Source organism: Simochromis diagramma, unplaced genomic scaffold (assembly GCF_900408965.1).
Source record: "Simochromis diagramma unplaced genomic scaffold, fSimDia1.1 OVJJ01000602.1, whole genome shotgun sequence".
Lineage (NCBI taxonomy): Eukaryota > Metazoa > Chordata > Actinopteri > Cichliformes > Cichlidae > Simochromis > Simochromis diagramma.
The window spans coordinates 11,437,921-11,457,390 of record NW_024387040.1 but is presented as its reverse complement, the minus strand read 5'-3'; the positions used below and the strand labels follow the sequence as shown (position 1 = coordinate 11,457,390).

The window sequence follows — 19,470 nt, the reverse complement described above, 5'->3', positions numbered from 1 at the left end:
GTGTCAAGTGTCAGCTAAAGTACCGTTGCTATTCTGGGCCTCTTGTTGTTTCTTTGGATTCATAAGTCATTATCGTCTTGGTTTAGAAAAACATGTTCACGTTGTGTGGAGAAAAAAATAAAAAAAAAACAGTAAAGGAGTTTTTGAAGGAGAGCAAGAATGAGAGGGGAAAATGTGTTTGTACAGGGGAGATGATGAAATCTCATTCCCACAAGAAATAGAATTAATGGCGATTCTCTAATCAGGCAAATAAGTCTGTTCTTAATTTAGCTATTAATTATGTCTTGTAATTTGGCAAACAGCACACAAAGTCTGCCAAGGGTGCCCCCTGACGCCCCTCGTGTTTTTCTCTGCTCTTCTCAGTCTACTTCCTATCACACGTTCAATCAAATGGAAGAGGCTTTACTAATTTAATATGGAGAGACGACGAGGCACAGTTAGACAGAAAGAGGAATCTCACAACTTAAATAATTAGACCCGTGTCCCTCCCGCAAGGCACTTGATCTCAGTCTGTTTGCTGAATGTGGTTTGCGGGCTTTACTTTTTGCTTTGGTATTGACATATTTTAATAGTTTTCACGTCTGTGTCTGCATTACAAGATGTCACGATTAAACGCTGTTGATTGTAAAACTTATTCTAGCTTAAACTGCACTCATTTTTGTCTCTGGTCTTCTCTTCTCAGTGTTTGCCGATCCGTGGTCACGGATTTGTCTTGGACAAGTACAAGTGCCACTGCAGGAAAGGTTTCTATCATCCCAACAGAGTAGCTGTCAATGGTTTTACAAGTAAGTAATGGCAAATCAGTCACTGTAAGATGATTGTTCCTTGTATGCAGACTTTATTCATGTGGCTGCGTTTAAGTGTTGCTAAACATGCTAACAATGAACAACCCTACGACTTAAAGCAGGGAAATCACAGGTGGAAGTGCGTACATTATAGCCAGTATGTGCCCAATTATACCCTGGCTTTAATTCACCTTTGTTAAATATATTAGTTACTTCTGTGCATATCAAAATGTTTGATGGCATTTAATATTTTCTGGAAATTGTCTGGAAATTTTCTTACTGACTAAACGCCACAGCAGTCCATGAAACGTGGCTGAAAGATCTGACAAATGTGAGTAAACTGAAGGATTGGTAAGTTGTTTATCATACTTTTTGATTTGCAACGTCCACAGTTAAAACCTTTGTTCTGGACTGAGGTGAAGAGAAGAGCTGAGTGCAGAATGTAGAGTTTGGTGGAATAACAATGAAAAAGAAGTGCCTTAATTGGCAAAAATCTGAAAAAAACAATGTCCACTGCAGTCACTGAACTAAACAGGGCGTATCCAGACACTAAGAACCAGTAAAACATGGGGGGAAAACTGACGTCTTGATGAAGGTGAAGGGAGGATTATATGTAGACACACAGGACTGATTGCACAATGAGAGGCAGGTGAGAACAGAACACAGGTGGAAACAGCTAAGGTGGGGTAATTCAAGCGGGTAATTAGCGGAACAGGAAGTAAAAAGCACAGGAGACACAAAGGTAAAAAATTATTATTTAGCATCAGATTTTTCAAGCAGTTTGGCAGCAAATGTTTGGAAATTTTTTTAATGTTTCCACATAATCATCCTTTTTTTTCTCTCACTAAAATAGAGCAGATGAATTAACAATAAGTTCATTTTATTAATTCTGACTCTGCTAAAAGCTGCACTTTATGACGAGGACCGTCAGCTATTTGCGATAACCGTATCCGCCCTGTCTGAAAATTGAAGTAGCCCCAGTACCTGGGGAGGCTAATCTGGTTCGAGAAGGGAAATATCTTTTTAATGGTAGCGACTTTCTCCAGTTTATTCTGTCTGCTGTGAGTTAATTAAAAAAGGCTTTTGCAGACACAGAACCCCAGTGGTTTTCACCTGCCCTCCATCACTTTCTGTGCCATACTTTCATTTCAATCCACTTTCCCTCCTGCCTCATCCCACTCAAACCTCATACAGCGTGTTCTCGTGCGTCTGTTTCAATTTTACCCCCATTCTCATCCATTTCCCTCCCCCTTACCTTCCTTCACTCAGATTTTTCCACCATCTTATTGCATCCATTTTTTACTCTAAAACGTCACACTTCGTGCACAGAGAGCTAAATATATGTTCTGTCTGATTTAGCCAATTTGTGTTGTTTGCTGTGCTGCGAAGGCACACAAACTTGCATGTGCAAGTGTTCAAATCTGCATGAAAGCTCAGTGTGTGTGCATCTTTGAGAACCCAGCAATAGAGAGGAAAAGCAAGCCTGTTAGCGAGGCGTTGTGCTGCAGTTTGGCCCACCATGGGGCCAATAACAAGCCTGTTAATCCACAAGGGGACATCACTGACACTCCTGCAGAGGAAGCCTGTGCAACTCTCTTCCCTTTGTCTCACAGTGATCTTACATTGTGTATCTTGCATATAAATATGGGAGAGAGGTTACTGTAGCTGCGTTTCCTTTGACTGTCACTCAAACGTAGCAGCAACAAACCACTGAGAATGAGCTAAAGGAAATGACTCAGTGCTACCGAGATAAGTACTCCTTTTGAAGGGATCAATGATGTGCCGAGTCATAGCTTTGAAAAATAGGCCAGTTTCTTTTTAAAGGCAAAATCCCTGCAAATCTCTGAGACAATGCCTGCTTCCAATAAAGCCTCTATAAAAGCTCTATAAGTCCAAAATGTGTTATCTATCCAACCACATGGGCATCTCTCAGGGGATTTCTATACAAGCCAATAACAAGTCCACTTCCTCCTTGTTGTCCCCCTGGGTTTGTTTAGTTTTTTGTTTTTTTTTACCTTACTTTACCCTGAGAGAGAGTTTTTTTCTTAAGTTTGCGTAAGTTTTTGCTGCTTCCCAATGTGACCAATGTATTTGAGCAAATAAAAAAACAGCTACTTTTGAAGTGGTTATAGTTAGTTTATACTACGCTTCATTCAAAAACATTTCACAGCTTCTCTGGTCCTGGTAGAATAAACCAAAAAAGTTTTTAAAAAAAAGTCTTTGTGTGTTTTTTATTAGGGAGCTGAAGTCTTCAGCCTTGTATGATATGCCTGTGACTGAACAGGGTTGAGCAGTGTTGACTTTCCATGTTCACACACAGAGATCCATCTCCCTTTTGTTGACACAGTGTCGATGACTTCTTGTAAGGTCAGAGACGAAGAAGAGTATATATACAGTCGGGATTCACTCTGCCACTGACGCACTTCCTCTGGACAGATCTGGAGGAAAATTCAATAACAAGGAAATTTAAATGACAGTTGCTGTACCATCTGTTCCTATCTTCTTCAAAATATGATGTCGAATGTCAAATTATTGAGTAAAAAAACAAAAAAAAACACATATACAAATCAAACAGATTTACAGGTCAAGGGTAGTTGTGTAAAACCTAATTCAGTGAAAGTAGATGTTACAGTCTTTTATCTTTATATTTACCTATAACAAAGCGATCAAACCATTCAACCAATATTTTAACTACACTATTGATTATTGTTTCAAATTCATTCATTCAACTTTAGCAAAAAATTTCAACCAACTGGCAAACTGATTTTCTAGTTCTGTTTCTAGCTAACTAACTCTGTCAGATTGTGTTACCATATTAATAAATGTACTTTTTTATATTCTGATTTATTTTATAGCGCATGGGTATTCTATTTATGTGTTTTCTATTAAATAATTTCTATTAAAGGCATTTGTTTATGCACAGCTCTCTTAAGGCCATGGCATTACCTTGATTTCTTTTCCAGCTGTTCTGTTGTAGATTTGCTCATCATTGTCATGTTGCATGAACAAATTTGGACAAAGCTTTGTAGTTCTTGGGTTTTTGGAGTTTCTCTGAGCATTGCACAGTCTGATCTAGGGGTGAATTTTCTTGAATGTCCACTCCTGGTAAGAAATGGCAACTGTCTTGAATGTTTTTCACTTGTGAATAATCTTTCTTAGTGTACAATGATGGCCTTCTTTACTTTTATAGAGCTGCTCAGACTTGTTTACGATGATCTGCATCTGATTAGCAGAAATGCTATTTACCCTCTTGATTCCTATGGATGGAGGAAAGGTGTACATAGTTTTTTCACACATTCATTTTTTTGTTAAATATTCTGTAACATTGTGTAATATGTTGCCCTGTTGTTTATCTGAGGTTATATTTAACCAGTTTTTGAACCTCTTAAGGACCAGATGATCTCTTTTTATGTCCTGATACGTAAAAACGTAAAACTTGAGTGTGTACTTTCTCTTTCGCATGACAGTTTATCATCTAGCTCATTTATTTTAAGTTAACAACTTATCAGTCCCACCATTAATTCTAGCATTTTTCAACTGTTGATCTTTCTTTTGTTTTGCTTTATAAACTAAGAGTACAACGTTTACTTCGTTATATTTCATAATTCATTTCTATTGTTAGCTAACTGAATAAGCTAAAATTATTTGTCATTTTATCCATTAAATATTTATCCGTAACTTTTAGCTGTTGGAATTGCATTTAATATTTCAGAAATGTATTTATTCAGCACATTATGCTCTTGAATTCAGATATTTTTTAGTATTTTTAATTTTTATTAAATGCACTAATTTATGTGCTACTTTAGCCTAAATGAACTTCAGTTGCAGAAAATTGTTGGCGGGGTTATTGTGTCAGTATTTCGGGCCGTTTATTTATTTTTTATTATTATTAAAAATGTAGCTATAATTGTCCTGGAACACACAAAAAATATGAAATCAGCCTGTGAGATTTTTTATTTAGTGTTTGTTTCTTTGAGTATTTAAGATTTTGGGACTTCTTCTTTTCAATGTTTTCTTTGACAGGAATGGGGAGGAAGGGAAAACCTGCAGATAGCAGTCCCAACACAGAGGAGGGATCTTCCAGTGACTGCCTGCCTTGCCAGCAGGGTTGTGCCTACTGTAAAGATGACACCCCCTGTGTGGTACAAGAGGATGGCGCTCTTCGCATGGCTGTGGTCTCTTTCCAGTGCCTCTGCATGCTGATCGTCTTCATTAGCATGGTCCTTATATACCACTTTCGTAGGAATAAGGTAGGTGTTATAATAAAACAATGATTTTCCAGATACGTCATCTTGAATTGGTATTAAAGGGCATCTTCTTCTTTAATATAATCATATTTATGTGTTTTAAACCAAGAATGTAGTCATTAATGCCATGAAGAGCTAAAGTTTTGTGACTCAACAGTGGATAAGAGAGATCTACACTAATTTAATTCACAATTGCAACATCACATCAACATGTTTGATGTTTTATAGGCCATATGGTCATCAAAGCCCGCTCGAACTAATAAACAGTAGTTCCAAATGTGGGTGGTCACAATAAAGCTTTGAAATGATTTCAAATGAATCGAACACTTCAGATCAAGTCAAAATCACCACCTTGGATCACGACCAAAGTTTGCAAACACAAAAGCACATTTACTTTGATTCATACATCAGACCACTCACCATTCAATCTGTTTAATCTTTTACTTATGATCCGTGGTTTACATGTATATTTGAATGATGACACCTGGTTGAAATCTCCTGCTTAATTTAGTAACTTCACTAAGTTTTACATTATTTACATGACCTTGAGACCATGCACCTTTAAAAAGAAGAGTATGAATGTAAGATGTGATGCAAAGTAAAGATTGAGATTTAGCTCATGCAAGAGTGCTGCCTGTGGTACGGTGGGGTCCTATAATCAGTCACAGAGAGTGAGTGATCAGCAAACGTGGAGAATACTGTATTTTACTCGTTTCTTACTCGAGCATGGCATGAGTTTGCGAATTAGTCACGTTTATTTTTGTTTTTGTGTTTGTCTGGTTTTTCTTTGCCTGAATGAGCTTTTTCATTTGACAAGCCCCATACCTACTTTCAGCTGCTCCCTTTAGGGGTCGCCACAGTGGATCATTCTCCTCCTAGTTCCATCTCATTGTATCTACTGTATCGCCTTTCTAGATCTCAATTTCTATCTAAAAAGTGAAAAAAAAAAAAAAAAGAAAACAGGCTGGATGTGCTGGTAGTGGAGGAATTTAGAGACTTAGTCAGGTTTGAGATTTTAAATGGACTTAAAGGCTTAAAAAACTATTCTGTTAAGTTTAGAAAAAGATTGTGGTTTGGGTTCAAATAGAACGGATGTCCTTCTTTTTTGCCTGGGTGAGGATACCTATACAAATTTTGTGGTTGATCAAAAGAGCTCATTCATTTTTTCATGTTATTGTGATGTAACCGTAACCTCTGACTCTAACCCCCTCTAAGTCTATACTTTCCTTACATGAAGAAGTACATACTACTTACACGAATTACAAATTCAGTCTAATTCGTAGCATCTCTTTGGTGATTCTTTTGTTTCTTGGATCTACGTAACTACTTTTTTAAAAGTGGGATTTGGCTTTTCAACTCAATTCAATTCAATTTTATTTATCCAGCGCCAAATCACAACAACAGTCGCCTCAAGGCGCTTCATGTTGTAAGGTAGACCCTACAATAATGCATACAGAGAAAACTCAACAATCATATGACTCCCTATGGGCAAGCACTTTGGCGACAGTGGGGAGGAAAAACTCCCTTGTAACAGGAAGAAACCTCCGGCAGAACCAGGATCAGCGAGGGTCGGCCAACTGCCGCGACCAGTTGGGGTGAGAGAAGGACGACAGGATAAAAGACATGCTGTGGAAGAGAGACAGAGATCGATCCTCCAGGAATCAGTCCTGGAGTTTTCAAGTACCAGAATTAGACTAGCGTCAGAATGCTGTGGAGGGCATTGAGTTACATTTGTTAGTTATCAGCAAGACTATATTTTAGTCATTTACTAAGCAGCACTTTGATGACACAGATTCCTCATCAGTCTAGCAACTCAATGTGTTGATGGTGTCTGAGCATCGCTGCTCTAATATGCCGGAAAATGAAACATGCATTAGAAACAGAGTGTTTTATATATTAATACTAATATTCAAAAGCTTTGCGACTCAAAACACAGAACTACCTCAACACACACTCAGGATGCTACACTTGCTGGGATCTGCAAACCGTAGCAGACAAACAGGAGATTCAGTTTCATTTCACTACAGGAGCCAACTCAGGTGTGAGACCCTACAATGTTAGAGAGAAAACCTCAACAGTCAGACAACTCAATCAAGTAACCCTTCTGCGACAGTGGGAAGAAAAAACTCCCACAAAAAGCAGAAGGAGGCGGGGTGTGTATTGTGTACTTTTCCAGGATAAGAAAAAGTGAGATACCATATGGGGAAAACTACGACTGCTCCCACTGTTCAGTGTTACCTGAATACACCGTACAATGTCTCGTGTTTTGGAACAAAAAAATAAATATATATTCATGTCAAGACACAAAACTTGATTTTGTATGGTTAATATTTCAAACATTTTTTCTTTAGTTTAACGTCTACCTAATTAAATCTCTGAACTTTTCAGCCTCCCATTGCTCCCGTTGTTTCTGTCAGTTAAGTGTCTTAATTACTAGCTTTGAATTGAGCATCAAACATCTGAGGTTTAGCCTGAAGATGCTCCACATTCCTGACAAAGGAACTTCTAGCTGCTCTGTCTTCCACACCCGAGGACTCTGCCATTACAACAGCTAGAGTTCATCAAAGGATCATCCCCATTATTAAAGCAGATGGATGTTTCAGGTACTCCAGGGCTTTGTCATAATTTAAAGGCTACTTATATAATTCCAATTAATGTCATTAAACTAAGTTTAAGATTTTGTTTCAAAGTTCTTTGCAGACTTTTCAATTACATTCATGCAATTTAATTAAATAAGTTTATCTGGTGCACCAAGAGAGCCCTTTTGCTTTCTTTTGCATGTATTTTTAAATGGGTGGCACAGCTGTCCTCTGCTCTCTGAAAGCCCCCCTCAAGCGCCTTGTCAATTAGAGGACGATATGTTGCTAAATATCTTACACAAGAGGTGCACACAAAGCGCCTGCAAATGGTGGATGCTTCTATAAAAAGTGCTTAAGGGAGGAGCTTTTGCTTTGCTCTTCTCTTTCAAGTAACAAGGAACAAACCTCCATCCTCTTTAAATCAGCCTTGAGTATTTTGACATGCTGTGTGATACATTTTTAATGTGAATAAAAACTTTTTGGCTTACAGAATTGCCTAAATGATACCCTGTTTCTGTTATATCTTTTAAAAAGTGGGCAGTTCTGTACATGTTATTTGGTTTATTTCTGTTTACGATACACACACATCACAATTAAAGCTGTCCATTTATGTTTTTATATTAAAAACCGAAAAACTTTCTTCTGCAATCTGTTTGTAATGTAATTGAAGTTGGTCATAGTGACAAACCACCCAACACTACAATTGCTCTTTATGTAGCATTTGAGTCTCTTTGACATCACTGTTTTGGTGTTATGGCCATTGCATGGCTTTGAAATGTGGTTGTTTGGTGGATTTTTCTTCAGTGAAAAGGCCCCAATAAAACCTCAGTAATAGTTAGTTAAGCCTTTGGTCCTTCCTGGAGGATCGGCCAACGACAATTTTCCACCAGCACAGTCTCTCCTGAGCTGCCTTATCCTTTAATGGTTGGTTTAATGGTTTAATATTGCTCTGTCCACTGCTACAAGTTGATTTTGCTATTGCTATATTTTCTCGTCACCAGACTGAGAGTATTTGGCACAGGTACTGAAAGAATCAGGACTTGGCTGCTGTTGTGGTTCTCTGCATCTCTGCTTTATACAGATTTCAAGTTAAATAATCATAGCTTGATGTGTTGGCTGATCTCCCTGGGGCTACAACAACACCACTAGTCCCACCACCCTGTACTAGTAAAAGATGAACAACTTGAGCTTGTGAATACAATGTCCTTGATACCAGTTGGCTAAACATATTATTCCTATTTTGTGCTCAGATTTCTTATATATTAAATGGTCGATAAATCAGAAGTTTAATAATTGTTGTGTGTTTGTGTTCCCACAGAGTATCAGAGCATCAGGTCTTGTCCTGCTGGAGGCCATCCTGTGCGGGGCTCTGCTTCTCTACTTTCCGGTAAGCCTGAGACTCTTGTGAGCTTGTGCATGTGTCGCCGTGCAGCCTTGGATCTCTTCATGCAATCATTTTTTGAAGTGTTAGCTGATAATCTACATGCCATGCTCCTTTGAGCTGAAAATAAAAATGTTCTCCTTGACTGAAGGCTGGCATTCAGCTCGACCTTCACTTCACACCGTCGCTCATTTATCTAAAGCAAAATCACATATCTGAGAACAAAGTTTCATATCTGCAGCAGCGGCACAAAGTGGGATTGTTTGCCTTGTCAGACAGTGCAAACCCCAGTTCATAAATCACACTGTTCAGGTGCTTTTTTGGTGGCAGCTGAATGGAGCTGTGATAAGCAGGGATTTCACAGCCGAAGTGTGCATGTGATAAAACGGGACTGGCAGAGACTAACATCCCAGGGCTTGTTGGTGACCCCCTGCTAACTGTACACAGAGCTGGCCAATGAACCCAGCAGCCTGTCAACACTACCATCTGTTGACCAGCCACTCACGCTGCTTCATACGCATTGTGTTAATTTAAAACCAGCACACAGAATTTATTTTTACTGTAACCTTTTAAAGACTTTATTATTTATATTTATTCTTAACACAAACTACCATCATTTGATCCAGTTTCTTTAGTTCTGAACTAAACTTATCATTAATAGTGTCTTGAATTCAAGATTTATTTTTATTTTTAAATTCATTATTTAGTACTTGAGCTTCTGCTACGTCAGCCACACCCAACCCCTGCTGCACTCTCCCTTTAACCGATTCATTGATCTATTAATCCATCAATCTACAGATCAATTCTTTCTTTCTTTTTTCTTTGCTTCACACATACATTTAATCGCTTTGCTTTAAAGACACAAGGAATCAAATAATTGAGTAGATACTGTCAAAGAAGACCTACTGTGTTCTTCTCCACCTCCATATTTCTAATCTTGGAATCTGCTGCAGCGTCATTGCATAATTAACAGTTAAAATTTGTTGTATCTTTAGTATATACAGTCCTGCAGTTCATTCTCTGTCTGAACAAAACCAGGCTCCTGTCTCTTTAATCTTCACCTCCTGAAAGTATCTTCTAATTGGCAGCCCCTCGCCTGGCTTCTCCAAACAAAACTAAGCCACGCCTTCACGTCTCAGAAATGCCCATATAAGGAAACGAGCTAATCCCAGAGCGATGTAGGAATAAAATAAAACAAAACTGACCATTTAGAGCAAGGGTGGCTTGATATTTTTCCTCATGCGACCTCACTGATTTTGATAAAGTAAAAAAACAAAAAAACACTGCACTGCGTGCCCAATCAAAAGAATGATAAGTAAACAGCTGAAATATGTTCATTTATATATTATAATATATACCTGCATCAGTGAATGAATATAACATAAAAATTCACAGATACAAACCGAACAGATACATGGTCATATTCATGAATATGAATTAAATTGTTTAGCTGTATCACTGACGGAAAAAAACAACTAAATAAGTAAAATTTAGTATATACATATTTAACATTTATTTGGGCCGGCTTCCTAAATATATTACTAGACACCAAGTATTTAAATATATATTATTATTATGTTATTATTAGATATAGATTTACTTCCATTTGAGACACTGATGGGATCAATATACAATTGGGCAATCCCCACACTTGTATTTTAGCACTGGTGAACTCATCAGTTTTCTACTGTGGCAGGATCTAACTCCACAGTCTCGGACTGCAGCTGCTGGTATTCCATGATCTGGTCTGACACTCCAGAACGTGCAGCTGGCTGAAAACTGTTTTATGCTGGTAGTTTACTGAGGCTTCAGATGTTCACTTCAGATATGTCTAAGCTGAAATAACAATGTTGGTCCCCTCAGTCCAATTGCATTACCAATGCTGGTGTCAATACTGATTCGCCCATACCTACAGTACTGTCCAAAAGTCTCCTCTTCTTTATGTTTTGTTTCCAAGGAGTCACTTTTTTTTCTTCATTTTTAAAGTCGTCTAGAGCAGTAATTTTTCAGGCTTTCCAGAGGCCTTTAAAGGGCTTTTTTGGACATTGTCTGATTTTTTGATTTTCAGTGTGTGTACCTGGTATGGTTTTGTTTTTTTCAAACATTTGAGTATTTCCAAGTAATTAGAAGCTCAGTGGAGAGACAACTGATTCTGTTACAACGTATATTTTGTATGATTTATTTAAGAAATATGTGTCACCCACAAACACAGACATAAACACTCTGTTGAAAGTGTGGCTTTTATTGGTTTTTGATTGGAGGGGTTTTTAGTTTTAGGACTCAGAGTCAGATTGAGATGGTCTCTAACCCCCGTTGCATATTTTAAGCACGTTGGTTTTAGAAGTTTTTGGCTCACTGGAATTCTTTTGACCTGATTGTTTGAAATGGTGTCCATTTTTAAAATGAACAACTTAGACTTTAAAAGGGTATCAATGTGACAGCAACTAAGGGATATAAATAAACATAATGATCCTATTTTAAGATTTAAAGCTTCTTCAGTGTGTTAATGGGCTTTGGAAATGGATTTCTTATAATTCAGGGAGAAATTGAAGTAGAAAATAAGAAACATATTGGATTGTCACTTGTGGTATAAGTTTTGAATAGTGCTAAATAAGAATAAATGTAATTCCACCCATGTAAAATATCCACTGAAGCTGTAAGCTGTGCGACAGATTAAGGCTCTTTCTTTATTTTACTTACCAAAAAAATAATGTCTAACAGTGTTATGCAATCTATACCAGTGAAAATCAATTCAGGTTTATCAGTGACACTGTTCAGCCAGCTTCTGCAGTACCTCATTATTTTTTGCAGATGAACACCCACATGCCATTGATTTACATGAAACCACCATTATGTCTTTCTCCCAGGAGCACGGGGCATTGGCTAATTGTAATTTAGTCGCAATCACGTGGAGATATATGCTTAGCGAAGCAATGCAAAGTAAATGTAATTAAAGCCAACTGATGTAGAGCCGAATAATCAATGCAATTTGCTGTGACAAGATCCTGGAAAGTAATAATGTTTGAAATCTGCGAGTGAAAGCAAGCCCGGGAGTCAGGTTATTGGTTAGTGAATGAATGAATAGCAGATGATATTCTTGCATCCAGCTGGAGTAGTGATGGCAGCGGAAGCTAAAAATAGATGGCTTGTAAAGAGGCTGTACAAAGGAATTTGACTTTGTAGCTCACTCTGTAAATCCTACCTCATTTAGAGATTACAATGCTTTGAAATGTTCTTGTGGAATAAATGCAGGAGGATTCAGTTTGATCGTCCGCCGTCAGCCTGAACACGACAGAACTTGTTTTGATAATATATGATATATTGGCCCGATTGTGTGTGTGTGTGTGTGTTCGTGCAAGGGGAAAGACATCTTTCTGCATTTTACTCTGCAGCATGCTAGATTGATCTCCACCCTGATGCATTTCCATGTCTCCCCTGTGAATCCCACATGAGCCATGGCTGCGAGGGCGAGGCACATCACTCCCAATCTAAATATAGATTCAGAAATATTCCACCGTTGCTGCCGCTGCTCCTATTTTAAATATTTCCACTGTTATTAAGCAGCAGGAGAGCTACATCTCTTTCTGCTCCTGTGGCATTCAGCTTTGTGAAGTAATGCGATTTTTCCCCCTTTTTTTCTCTCCTGGGTGTGTCACATGCAATAACTTCAGTTTCCCCCCCCCCCCACTCCCTCCTGCTTTGAGATGAAAGGGGAGGAGGGAGGGACAGACAGTGCAGAGGGAAAGAGGCAAAACTATGGCAGTGCCAAAACTGACTATTTCTGTCTGGCTGCGGAGATGGAGAGATGGACACGCATTTGTGAATCACAATGTGATCCTTGGATGAGCTCGCCAGTTTGCGTCTTTGTGGCTTCTTATTGACGCTGTTGGTGAGGCTTAGATTGGAGCAAAGTGACTGTTTGGATCGGCGCGTTTTCCTTTCAGGTGGAGCCAGGAACACATTCAGATAGGAAACTTGACTTGTAAGGGAGATAGACATGGAAATACAGAAAGCTGCTTTACTGAACATGACTTTACTTATTTTAGTTTTCTACAGCTTCCAGAAGAGAGAGACTCATCCACATTTGCCTCACTTGTGCTCCATTTACTCATGTTTTCTGTGTGTCACTTTAATCCTTGTTGATGTTCCTTCACTTGTTGTTATTTTCTATCTACCTTCTCGCTTCTGTTGCTCTTAGCAATGCACCTCAGTACTTGTGATGTCAAATATTCAGTACTTGCCTACTCTTTTCCTGGCTTATGTTTGTAGTATGTTTAATTACCTAATAACTTAAAGGACGTCAAATTAACAGTTTAGGAGATTTTAGACATTATTTTTGGCCCGTTATTTTCCTATGATCGAATTCATGGGAAATTTACTTTTAGGACTGGGGATGCTGAAAAAGTGGGCAATCCCTACTGAGCTCTATAGATGTGAAAAATTAAGGCCAAGGGACACTAAAGCTCATATAATAGCTACTACTGATCCAAAGAAACAAACATATCTTCATGATCAAATTCAGGTTATTTACTTGGGTTGAATTAAATCTACTTCCTTTAATTCTTCCACATCTCTGTAGTCAGTTATGGAAAAAATGCACATGCATATGCATACACATTAGAAATCACCTTTGCCAAAAATAAGGTTTCCCCTGCAGAAATCACATCCTTGATTCCTTTACCCACTCAATGCAAGGAAACCCAAGTCTCCCATTGGAGGAAAAAAATAACAAAGCACTGCAGATAACCAGTAACATCCATGTAAATGCATCATATGAGGCCTCCCAGCCCTTCTTGTGTGCACTCCACTGCAGTCTGCCCCAGAGACAGCCCTCGTTGTTGCTCTCTTCCTCCCACACCCCCTGCGCTGCTGCTCATGCATTCATAAATGTTAACACATATGTAAAAGTGGTAATAAAGCGATAATATCAAATTTACTATTTTTGATTTTGGTCAGTTCACTTCCCAGAGATCATGTCTTAATTAGATTTTCCTCTTTTTTCCCCCTCTAAATAACCAGGCAGCTGATGAGTTTTTGTTGTTTTCTATTCTGTGTTTACCACTTTACTTTAATTTCGCTGCCCACCAAAATCTTCTTCTTCTTCTTCATATTTATTTATATTGCCAAAAGTCATCGCTTGTCTGCCTTCATGGATAACTTGACATCCAATTTTTAATCTATAGGAGTTAATATGATGTCAGCCCACCTTTGCAGCTATAACAGCTTCACCTCTTCCAGGAAGGCTTTCCACAAGGTTTACGAGTGGGTTTATGGCAATTTTGGACTTGTATATTTGTGAGGCCAGAGACTGATGTTTGACGAGAAGGCCTGCCTCGCAGTCTCCATTCTAATTCATCCCAAAAGTGTTCTATCAGGTTAAGGTCAGGACAATCAGGTGCAGGCCAGACGAGTTGTTCCCAACCAAAGTCGCTCATATAGGTCTTTATGGACTTGGCTTTGTGCACTGACACACAGTCATGTTGGAACAGGAAGGGGATGACTTATCTGCAAACACTACCCAACTAAAACTACAAGTTTCACTAACTAGCAGGAGTGAAACTGCCATGCTGGTTGAGAATGTATATCTTCAGAATGAAAGTTGTGCCTTATCTCTGCAACCAACATATTTCAAAAGGTGCAACATTTACTTTAGCAAAGACAAAGGGTCTTTGTTTAGTGTTTGCACTGCACTTCTGCACTTTTCAGTTTCAATACTGCTCAGTTAGTATTTGCAGCTAAGTTGGCATCTCGAATGCAAACTATAGACAACTTTAGCAATCCGCTAGAGAACCAATCAAATCCAAGAAGGGTTTTTGGTGTAGCACTGTATACCTTCTTGCAACCAATTTCATCTAGTGACAGCCAACAACAACTTGTCAAGCCGTTGTAGGGAAAACACTTTTTTTTTAACAACTGGTGGTTGCTGACTGGTCTCCTGACCTATGTGACTGGGGTGTTACTTAAAAAAAATCTGCCAAATCCTCACTGTGAAAGTTCCAAACGCTTTTCACAATCCAGTTGTAAAAGAGTGTCTCAAGAGTTTCACTTCCTGACTAAATAAATATTAAAAGAAAAAAGAAAAAGAAAAATGTGTTTAACCATAATAGAAGAGATTATAGTCCTCTACCTTCTGCTCAGTCATTTTGTTGGGGGCAAAGTAGAGAATCTATAGAGTCCCCATGTTTTCCACCACTGGTCTTTTGGGTATTACTCCCTTTTCCCCATCCCTGTCTTTCCACCTGTCCAATCTCGGCATTGTCTTTGTGCCAAGGAGGGCCAAGGTGCTGCCTCATTCCAACTTAGGGGTTTTGCCATGCATGGCAGGACGAAGCCATGCCTTCACAGCGCATCAGGGGGCTAATGAGAAACAGTATGGCCAGAGGATAATGGATCCTGACCTGACAGGCCATGAAACACAGTCTGCCACCCGTTAGTCTGCCTTTCTCTGCTCTGCCTGCCATCCAAGCTGCGCTGACACTTTCAATCTGACTTGAGTGGATCTGGAGAGTTGTTTTGTGCATGTGCAGCCTTCCCTTCATACTCTACTTCCTTTCCTCCTTCTGAAAAATCCAGAGTCTCCCAGAGCATACAGAGACTAAGCTGAGGATGCTGTAGCTCAAGTGCTCCTACTTGCTTGAGCAGAGAGACAAGAACTATGAGAGAGTGGGGGAAAAAAGAGAGTTGTATGACATGCAGGCAGGCTATTTCCTGTATGTCTCATTGTGTCCTAGCAAGATGGGAATATCTCTCTCTGAAGTTGTAACTGGTGATGAGAAGGGAAGGGAATGTGGGAGGTGGGTGCAAGTCAGCTCCAGTCTTGACTGAGCAGAGGCTGAGCTGGATGTAATTTACACTCAGCCCACCTCAGGGAGCGGCGGGAGGAGAAGAAACCATTACCTCCCTCCAGAAAGCTGCCCTTCCCATGTGGCAGTGTCAGCTTTCATATAAAAATGGATCCATTGCTATTACAACACTCCACCTCTCTTCTGCTTCCACCTCCCACCGCAGCTCCCTCCCACTCTCTCATGCTGAAGGTGTTTCGTAGATTAGAAATAGAAGGGTCGGGGAATGAGCAGGAGATGATGACCGGACAAAGTGGGGCATGGGCGGACCGCATGGCTGTCACCATTTCATGTCAAAACATTAAAAGTAGCGTGAGAGCTTTGTTGTGACAGAATGATTCCCGAGGCTGCACAATCCCATTCTCTACTCAGATGGAGACAGACACACTAAATGGCTGAAAGTCATTTTTCTCCCTTTTAGCTGGTAGCAGTTTCCAAAGAAACTGTGATAACAAAAGGCTGAAATTCGGCACTGTCTGTTCTTTTGACTGGAACTGGCTAATGTTTTTAGCGCTTGGTGTTAGTCGTTTTTGAACCTAAATTGTGATGTGTTTATACTCCATAATTGACAGATGACTAATATATGATGTTGTATTTCTCCACTTTCATTTCGGTAAGTGCTCCATTAGGATGATGTTGCTCTTATACCCGTCATCGCTGGCAACCCTGAAAATAATTCAAACTGTAATTTTGTATTATGCAAAGTTTGTTGCAGGCTATTTTTTTTTTTTTTAAATCTGTTAATAAATAGTAAGACCTTTACAGTATGAAGCTATCTAACAATGATTCAGCAAACACTGCTGTGACTACAGTAAAACTGCTCAAAAACTAACATTAACCTCTCAGGACCTGGCGTCCACATATGTGGACATCACATCTTGGGTTATTTAGACCAAAATACTCAATGTTACTCTACAAGGGCCTGATATCCACTTACGAGGACATTATACTACTACTGTTCTATCGAAATTTTAAACAAATATCCTCATATGTGGAAACAAAAATTAGGTTAAAAAAAAAAAAGGTAATTCTTTGTTTTTACATTCATCAGGTCCCAATCGGCCCATTTATCAAAGAGAAATTAAAAATGCATGCCGTGGAAGAGTTTGGGTCTTAGGAGGTTAATCTTCATGTGAGATTAACATCAGCTGATGGGTTGGCTCTTATCTCTTGATACCTTTACACACAGTCATGTATAGCGCTTTAATTAAACTGCTTCAGCTATGCAAAGTTGCTGTGCTCTGCAAGCTGGTTTGCAACATACCATGTTCCCAGCGCATATTTCATTCTGCATCCGATGGCGTCTGTTGTGATTGATATCTTCTCAAGTTTGTGCTGAGGTATTTCCTGGAGAGACAGGAGGTCTGAGAATGGAGCCATAGCTCTAATACAAATATCTGAATTTTATTTAATGTAATAACTATGGAGAACAACAGGTTATATATCTGGTTTAGTCGTAGTCCTCACAGGTCTCACTCGGGCAAAATGTCTATCCATTCATCCTTTTTCTTAAATGCTCATCCAATTCAGGTTCGTATGCAGACTGTGGAGCACCATAAAGAGGTCACCAGTCTATCACAGGTTAAATGACAAACAGGAATTAACAGGAAAACACAACAAAAACTACATTTAAATAGCACACTCCATAAATACTAAACTAGAACTGAAGTAAGGACCCACTCAGCTTAATAATAACAATTAGGAATCTAGAGTTTAAGAATATGAAACACAAACTAGGAGCACTTAAACGTGAAACAACCCTCAACAAAGCCCACGAGACCCACAGACCATAACAGTAACAGACAGAATATTGTGCGGTCTGAGCCCAGCACATATGGAAGCTTTTTTCCACTACTTGAATTTAATAGTTTTTTCCATCTGTAAGTCAAAATGTCAGGTTAGTATGTTGAAATTTTGACTTACAGTAATAACTAATGAGATACTAACTCATTAAAATTTTGAGTTCTATCACTTTTTTGGGCAGCTTCAGTTGCCTCAAGGTGCTTTGTAGAGGGTGTGTGTATGGTCGCTACAATACTACAGAGAAAACGCCAACAATCAGATGGCCCCTTATGAGCAAGCGCTTTAGTGACAGTGGGAAGGAAAAACTTCCTTTAAACAGGAAGAAACCACTGGCAGAACCAGGCTCAAGGAGGGGCGGCCATCTGCCGTGAGCAGTTGGGGGTGAAGGGAGGAAGAAAGGACAAATTTACAACAGGAAAAAATGGTGATCATTTAGTTGGTTGACTGTGTGAGTTACTGTGAGCTACAGAGCACCTTAGTGTCTTTTAGCTCATTGTTTTGGTTTTTATAGTCTCATTGATTTAACCAGAATCCAACAATCAGCAGTTTTTATACAAACTGCTATCATAAACCCGTTTATGGTTCCTGCCCCGCGTAATGGTGGGAAATGCTAGCAAAATGCTAGTGAACATATGGGCAACCCAGCCGAGTCAATGCCGGACTTACAATGATCAGATGGGACTCGCAGTGCGTGCTGATGTTGTGTCATGTTTGCTGAATGTGTAAATAAATTTTTGCTAACATGCTAGCAATATCCTCTTTACAAGGTCACGTTATGCAAATGTGGAGTTTACAGCTTGTTTTTCTGTCTTGAAATGGACAAAAAAAATCATGTTATATTGTTATAACATAAATCATGTTACAATGCATGTTATAACACAGAAAGGGTAACTTCACATGTAGAAAAATGACTTTAGATTCAAAGGTGATTAGTGTCACTGGTGCTTTCTTTATCTTCTCAGAGCACGACCGATCAATGTGAATGTGTCAGTGTTTTGCACGGTTGCTGCCCTATAACCTGAAAACTTCCTCTAAATGCTTCATAAGAACTCAGCTCAGTAATAATTTTGTCTCTGCATTTAAGCAGCCATTATTTTGTGAAGACAGAGGATTTTAAAAACATAAGAAAACAGACCACAGTTAATTTTTGCTCTCTGCTCTTTAGTGAAAGCAGTATACTGATTTAATGACACAAAGGGAGAGGTCTGTCGTCCCCTGCGATCAATATCCTGTGGCATCCTGACCTTCACAAGAAGGTGGATCTATCCCTAAAGCTTTCACCTTTTGCACCAAACACCCTGTACCTATGCATTTGCATTTTTATTGTCTGCACATAACAACTTAATTACACACTGCTGCTTCTCGGAGTGCTTCTTCTAATTGCATTAGTCTGATAAAATAATCCACCCACTTCCTTTTTTTAAGTGTTATTTGCTGAATATCTCTTTTTTGCCCTGCAGCGAGAGCTAATTATCCAAAGCGTCCTAGCACTAAATGATTTTTGCTACACTCTGTGGCGCATCTAGTTTGGGTGTCATCTTTTTGTTGTGGGTGTACAGCCATTCTTACATGAAGCCTTCAGGGAATGAAAAGTGCTAAAGTTTGTGTTAAAAGTTTGCTATGACAGGTTCTGTTTACATTTACAGGATAAAACTGACTTCTTCAGTTAAGGTCACATTAAGGTCTGAATATCCAAAAGCAAAACCTGAGTACCACAAAACCTATTGTACAGTAACCTGTACAAATAATGTTGTTTTTGTCTTATTTTAACAAGACTTCTCAAGCAGTTTCTAACCTGCAGATTCATTTTCTCCTATTGTGTTTTTTCTACTC

The 19,470-nt window shown here is 39.0% G+C and overlaps 1 protein-coding gene across 3 annotated transcripts in view; it reads left to right on the top strand.

The window, feature by feature from the left end:
• Nucleotides 1-427: 427 nt before the first annotated feature.
• The window catches only part of gpr158a (G protein-coupled receptor 158a), a 46,709-nt gene continuing 27,666 nt past the window's right edge, over nucleotides 428-19,470 (top strand). Inside the window, exons 1-3 of one of the 3 annotated variants that reach the window (XM_040044005.1) lie at nucleotides 428-785; nucleotides 4,809-5,035; nucleotides 8,930-8,998. In XM_040044005.1, the coding sequence (XP_039899939.1) occupies nucleotides 4,811-5,035; nucleotides 8,930-8,998 (294 nt within the window). In that variant the 5' untranslated portion in view covers nucleotides 428-785; nucleotides 4,809-4,810. The remainder of the gene's footprint in view (nucleotides 786-4,808; nucleotides 5,036-8,929; nucleotides 8,999-19,470) is intronic. The other 2 variants (XM_040044006.1, XM_040044007.1) reach the window with 2 other exon arrangements.